The sequence below is a fragment of the Strix aluco genome, chromosome 13, assembly GCF_031877795.1.
Source record: "Strix aluco isolate bStrAlu1 chromosome 13, bStrAlu1.hap1, whole genome shotgun sequence".
Taxonomy (NCBI): Eukaryota; Metazoa; Chordata; class Aves; order Strigiformes; family Strigidae; genus Strix; species Strix aluco.
The window spans coordinates 20,929,257-20,936,090 of NC_133943.1; the positions used below are offsets into that span (position 1 = coordinate 20,929,257).

The 6,834-nt window shown below is 62.0% G+C and overlaps 1 protein-coding gene across 1 annotated transcript; it reads right to left on the minus strand.

The window, feature by feature from the left end:
* LOC141929199 (protocadherin alpha-2-like) lies at nucleotides 1-5,014 on the minus strand. Its single transcript, XM_074838381.1, has 5 exons — nucleotides 2,170-5,014; nucleotides 1,720-1,991; nucleotides 1,227-1,390; nucleotides 439-611; nucleotides 1-335 (listed from the first exon to the last, which is right to left on the minus strand). The coding sequence occupies exons 1-5, from the start codon at nucleotides 5,012-5,014 to the stop codon at nucleotides 1-3; spliced, it is 3,789 nt and encodes a 1,262-aa protein (XP_074694482.1).
* Nucleotides 5,015-6,834: the final 1,820 nt, after the last annotated feature.

Here is a 6,834-nt window from a genome sequence, read left to right on the forward strand (position 1 = left end):
TCAAAGGCAAGTATGGCAGCCATCATCACATCGGGCAGGAATATCACAAAGAACAAGAGTGCCCCAAGATATGCAGAACTTCTGGAGGGCCCGAGAGGATCGCAGGCAAGTACCACTGTGCTCGGGGACATTTCTCAAGGTTTTCTGCTGGCATCCTCTATTTCGTGCCATGGGGAATAGAACAGCTAAGCACCTGTTCTCTGATTCTTCCCCAATGACACAGATCAGGTTCTCTCCAGCATCTCCCTTTCCCTCAGGCAACACTCTTCCCCGCTCAAGGTCACACTCCCCATGACCCATACCCAGGCCCGAGTCACTGCCACTCGGAGCCATCACTGCCACAATACCCACACATTGCTCCAACACAAGAACATGCCCCAGCTCTAAACCCCTCTCTGAGCATGACCCAGGCCTTTGCACGTCCTCACCTTCCCTCACCATTGGCACAAGGAACATACGGAGCAATGCAAAGCCTCTCTCTGACTCTTAGACTCTTCACAGCTGCCTGGATGTCTTGTGCCTTCTCAGCAACTTCAAAGAGAAATGGAGTTCTTAAAGATTCTGTGATCAGAGCTGTGACTGCTCCCATCTCAGTCCACACAGTTCTTATTCTTCAAGAAGACCACACCAAATGCTGAAGTGCAATTGCACTCACGGTGTCAGCTCGGTGGGAGAATTTGTACCGCAGAAAACCAGAGCTGGGCTGCTCTGGATGGTTTGGTGTGTCCATTCAGACATCAGAAGGAGCCATGCGTCATAACAGGACCCACCTCTACCGAGGCCAACTCTGTAAGCACACACCTAAGCGAAGATGTGTGCACAAAGACTGCACCCACCTCCTCGCGTGCCCTTAAAATCCCGCCTGAGGAGGACCAATGAACCATCATGGCAACATTGATGGCTGTGGAAGCTGCTATGGATGCCCACCACCACACAAGGACAGCAGGCTGAAGTGCTACCCTCCCACCACCCCCTTCCCAGAACAAGAGGGAAAAGGTCCATCAGACAGTATTCAGCAGTCACCATCTCACCAACTCTTTTCCAGCACATTTCCTATGTCAGGTACGTGCCAGCATAAGGACTATCTCTGTTGGGATATCTTCATAACCTCAAAAGACTCTGTGGGCATTTCAATACCACACACTATCTCAAGATCCAGAAGGCCTCCAACTGCAGAGCCTTGGAACCTGGGAAAGGATCCTGGGCAGGAACACTCTGTGCCCAACCTGCCTCGTGCTTTCCTCTGGGCATCCTCCACACCCCACTCTGGGACACGCATTCTCAAGACAAGCACATCATCTCCCATTCTTGTCTTCTTATGACATGTCCCATGGTGTCCCCAAGGATTTCCAGTTCCCGCAGACAGGTCATCCCCCTGCACAAGGTCACCCTTCACATAAGGACACAGCCAGGCCCTGCTCAGTGCCACTGCCACATTCACCTCCACAACATGCCACAGTTTCCTTTCCCACCTCAAGGCTCAACCCGACTTTTGCTTGACCCTTCCTGTCCATGAGAGCACCACGAAAAACCATAGAGATGGCATCTCATGGACGGAGTCCAGCAAAGTCTCTGCAGCTGACCCTTCAGGTGTGGCCATCCTTCAGAAATTTCAAAGGGAAAATACTACAAGTCTGAGATCAACACTCAGTAGAAGTGCTGTCGGGAACACGCCAATGACAAAGGGCACTGATTTCATGCTGAGAGAAACCAACCCACATGTTGACGATCACACCAGTACAGCGAATGGTATCTGTTGTGTAGCAGGATATGGTTGAGGGAGTTGTTGAATGAAAAAAGGATTTTCAGGGAATTATCTAATGCAAATATTGACAGATTATCAAAACACTTCAGTGCACAACAAGCCACGTCTGCAGCAAGGAATGCAACTTCACAACATGGGCAGGGGAGTGGGAGAAAAGAAGATGCTTGTCCAAAAAGTCTCTTATAGAGAAGAATGAAAGAAGAAGAGGACAGAGAAGAAACGACAACTCATAACCACACAGTCACCGGTCAGAAAAGATAAAAAAGCAGTAGATAGGGCCTAGGGGACCATCACCACTTCCACAGCCGGCGTGTCCTGCACTCCTTCAGCAAGCTCGGGTGCAAATGCCACACACCAGCAAGCAAGAGTGGCCCCAAAGCCCACGTCGTGGCACCTCTCCCCACAAGCGGCAGTGACTTGACTGAACGGGACGACAACTGCCACCCACAACAGCAAAGCCCAGCGGAGGACGGGAACTGCTGATGCTGCTGGCGGCGGCAACGCCTTCACTTCCCCCCCACCACTGCAGCCCCAGCAAGAGCCCCGGGGCTGCGGGGAGGACGCGAGGGCAGAGGCAAAGGTGCCACCACCACCCGTCAGCCCCCGCCACGCACCCACCGCCCGCAGGCCCCGCGGGATGAGCCCGGCTCCCACCAGCGCCTGCCCACGGGACGCGCCAGAAGGGCGGCAGCGGGCAAGGGGCGTCGGGGGAAGGGCCGGCAGGCGACAGAGGGACGGAGAGAGGGAGGGAGAGAGGGAGGGAGGGAAGGAGGGAGGGCCACTGACCGTGTCCAGCAGAGCGGGCGGCTCCGGCTGCGTCTCCTTCGCCGCGGGGCCGGGCGGCGGCGGGAAGTTGGGGCTGAAAACCATCAGGTCGCTCTTGCCCGCGCCGTCCGCCACGCACAGGCTCCGGCTCTGCCGCTGCGAGTACGACCAGCTCCCCACTTCGCTGGCGCACACCAGCGTCGCCGGCCCGGGCCCCGACAGCACGGCCGCCCGCGGCGCCCACCGCGACGCCCCGTACAGCACCACCGCCAGCAGGAACAGGCTCGACACCGCGCAGATGGCCACCACCAGCCACACGTTCGTCGCCGCCGCCGCCGCCGCCGCCGCCGCCGGGCCGCCCTCCGCCGCCCGCAGCCCCGACCCCGGCGAGGACGACGAGGACGAGCCCGCGGCCGCCAGCGCCGCCTCGGCGCCCTCCACCAGCGACACGCTCAGCGTGGCCGTGGCCGAGCGCGCCGGCTCCCCGTGGTCCCGCACCACGATCACCAGCCTCTGCCGCGGGCCGTCCGCCTCCTCCAGCGCCCGCGCCGTGCTCACCTCGCCGCTGTACAGCCCCACGCGGAACGGGCCCTTCCCCCGCGGCTCCCACAGCTCGTAGCGCAGCCACGCGTTGTAGCCCGAGTCCGCGTCCACCGCGCGGATCTTCGCCACCACCTGCCCCGCCGGCGCCCCCCACGCCGCCCACGCCCACCACGCCCCCGAGCCCGGCCCCGACGCCGCCGAGCCCGCGGCCCCGGGCCCCGGCCCGCCGCCGGCTGCCGGCAGCAGCGCCGGCGCGTTGTCGTTCTCGTCCACCACGAAGAGCTGCACCGTGGCGTTGCCGCACAGCGGCGGCTCCCCCGCGTCCACCGCCCGCACCTCGAACTGCAGCACCTGCACCTCCTCGTAGTCCAGCGGCTGCAGCGCCCACAGCCGCCCGCTCTCCGCGTCCACCGACACGTAGCTCGACGCCGCCCGCCACCCGCCGCCCGCCGCCGCGCCCCCGCCGCCGCCCTCCCACACCGAGTAGCTCACGCGCCCGTTGCCCGCCTCGTCCGGGTCCCGCGCCCACAGCCGCGCCAGCTCCGCGCCCGCCGCGTTGTTCTCCCGCGCCAGCACCGTGTACACGGCCTGCGCGAACGCCGGCGCGTTGTCGTTCACGTCCGACACCGGCACCCGCACCCCGCGCCTGGCGCGCAGCGGCGGCGCCCCGCCGTCCTCCGCCCGCACCTCCACCTCGTACTCCGACACCCGCTCCCGGTCCAGCGCCTCCCGCAGCACCAGCGAGTACGAGCCCGCGAACGTCGCCACCAGCCCGAACGGCGCCGCCGGCCACACCGCGCAGCGCACCCGCCCGTTCGCCCCCGAGTCCCGGTCCGACACGCTCAGCAGCGCCACCACCGTCCCAACCGGCGCGTCCTCCGCCACCGGCACCGACAGCGACGTCACCCACACCTCGGGCGCGTTGTCGTTCACGTCCAGCACCTCCAGCTCCACGCTGCAGTGCCCCGATAAGGGAGGGGAGCCTCTGTCTTTCGCTTTAACGTGCAGTTCGTAGAAATTCACCGTCTCAAAATCCAGCGCACCCGTCAGACGGATCTCCCCACTTTTCTCATCGATGCTGAATACGTCTGAGGCCGAGGGAGGAACAAAGGTATCAATTTCGTAAATCACTTCTCCATATATTCCCAAATCCGTGTCCGTCGCGTTCACCCGCGCCACCAGCGTCCCCTCTGCAGCGCTCTCCGGCAGCTGCACTTTATACACCGACTGGTTGAACAGGGGCGCGTTGTCGTTCACGTCCAGCACCGACACCACCAGCTCCATCGTGCCCGTCAGCGACGGCCGGCCCCCGTCACTCGCCGTCAACACCAGCCGGTGCACGGGCACCGTCTCGCGGTCCAGCGCTTTCGCGAGCACCAGAAACAGGGTTTTCCGATTTTCATCAGCGGTTTTAACATCGAGCGTAAAGTGCTCGCTGGGGCTGAGGGTGTAGGAGAGCTGCGCGTTGGCCCCGATATCCGCATCCGACGCGCCCTCCAGCGGGAACCGAGACCCGGGAGGGGAGTTCTCCGACAAACTGAGGTTTTTGCGGGCGGCGGGGAAGAGCGGGGCGTTGTCGTTGATGTCGGTGACCTCCAGCTCCACGTGGAAGACGCGCAGCGGCCGCTCCACCAGCACCTCCAGGCGCAGGGCGCACGGCGCGCTCTTCCCGCACAGCTCCTCCCGGTCCAGCCGCGAGCTCACCACCAGCGCCCCGCTCGCCCCGCTCACCTCCACGCTCGCCCGCCGGCCCTGCGCCACCAGCCGCAGCCGCCGCGCCTCCGCCTCGCCCGCCTCCAGGCCCAGGTCCTGCGCCAGCCGGCCCACCACCGTCCCGGCCTTGGCTTCCTCCGGCACCGAGTAGCGCACCTGCCCGCCGCCCAGCGCCCAGGCCGCCGCCAGCACCAGCACCCGCACCGCGGGGCCCCCGCACACGCCCATCGCCGCCGCCGCCGCCGGCACCGGAACCCGCCCGGGCCCCGCACGGCTCCCCGCCGCCGCCCGCACGCCCCGGCTCTCCTGCCCGCCCCGCGCCGCCCCCCCGCGCTCACAGCCGGGCTCTCCGCCGCACCGGGGCGGAGCCGCCCGAGCCGAGCCGCCGTTTCTGAGCCTGCAGCGACACCGTGTGCTGCTCCGCCGCCTCACGCGCTGCCCACGAGCGCCCGCGCCGCCGGCCCCGACCTGCTCAGCCCCTCTCCCGGCCCTGACCGCCCTTCTGCCCGCTCCTTCGCTCTTGCTTTCTCCTCCTGCAGCGCTCTCTGCTTGCACACAGCCCTCGCTCGCCCTCGCCCGCTTTCCTCTTGCCGCCTCCCGCTCCCTTTTCCTGACCGTTTCTTCCTTTCTCTTCCGACTCGGTTCGTCTCTTTCCACGACCGTCCCTCTCCTCCTTCTCTTCGCTCTTTCTTCTCTCCCGTCTTCCTCTTCTCTTCCTTCTCCTGCTCGGGCTTGCCCTGCCGCCCCCCGCTCTCTCCGCCCCTTGCCCTTCTCTTTCCACCCTTCTCTCTTCTTTCCCCCCGATCGCAGCTCACCAGCCGCCGCCTCCGCGGCCGAGACCAGCAGAGTCGCACCCATCGGCGCTAATGACGGGGCAGCAGCGCCGGAGCGCGGGATCGAGCCAAGGCCGAGGCTCTCAGGGACCAGCTCTGTTCAGCGCCGAGAGCTCAGGTCGGTGCGTGCCGCTCATCGCCTTTACGGTTTCTTTCTCTCTCCTCTGTGTCATCTTCCTCCCTTCCTTCCTGGCTTGCTTTTTACTTGCATAGTGTCGGTCCTTCCGTTCTTTTTCCTTTCCATGTGCATTTCCTTCTGACATTTTATTTTTCTTGCCCTTGTTCTCTCTTCCCCTTCTCTTTCCTTCTTTCCCCTGTTTCAGTTTTGCCTACCCTCCTCTTCTGTTTCCATCCTTGTCCCTTCTGTTCTTCTCTTTACTAAAATCTTTCCCAAATGTCTACACCATGCTCGCAATGAAGCATGGACATGTCCCGTGGAAAGAGCTCTCCTTCCTCTTCCTCACCACCCTTCACCAAGCCTTGCAGAGTGCCCCGCAGTACCGAGGATGCCGAGTTCCTCAACTCCATTCAGCATCTCGAGATAACATCAGTGCATGCTGGGAATCTTCCTCAATCATCTCTTCTTGCTTGATTGATTGCAAGGAGTCCTTCCTTTCCTTCCTTTTTATTTGCTCCTTTATGTTTCTTTCCTCCTTTCTCTTCTCTCTTCTTTCCTCTCTTCCTTTCTCTCTGCCTTTTTCGTTTTGCTCCGCTCTGACATATCTTTGTCTCTCCTTCTCTTCTGCTTCCATCCTTGTCTCTTCATTTCTTCTTTAACAAAACGTTTTTAAAAATAGCTGCACCACGCTCGCCATGAAGGAGGGACACGCCCTTTGGCAAGAGCTCTCGTTCCTCTTCCCTAGCACCTTCCTACGGTCCATGCACCTGCAACTTCCCCTCCCCTCGGCATGAAGGCCACACTCCTCAGCCTCCAGTCCTCTCCGGGACCCGGCAGATAACACAGCAAGGCAATCACATGGCAAAGAACAGCTCCGTGACATCAGAACACAATCCACCACCCTCTGAAACACAAGCCCAAGCCCCAGGTACATCAACATCCAATAAAACCAGAGTAAAACAGCGCAGGGGAGTCTCTCAGTTGGGAACTCAAACCCATCACAGCCCACCACGACAACCCTCCAGGAAGGCTCACAAAGCACGGGGCAACCACAGCTCCCCAGCACTCTTCATGTACCTTGGGGAAGAACTCTTCTT

Coding starts and splice junctions, on each gene's coding strand:
- LOC141929199 (XM_074838381.1), bottom strand. CDS start 5,014: ATGGGCGTGTGCGGGGGCCCCGCGGTGCGGGTGCTGGTGCTGGCGGCG. Junction 1,391..1,719: donor ACTGGTGTGATCGTCAACAT/GTGGGTTGGTTT, acceptor CCTTATGTGAAG/GGTGACCTTGTGCAGGGGGA. Junction 612..1,226: donor CAGAGGAAAGCACGAGGCAG/GTTGGGCACAGA, acceptor GTCTTCTTGAAG/AATAAGAACTGTGTGGACTG.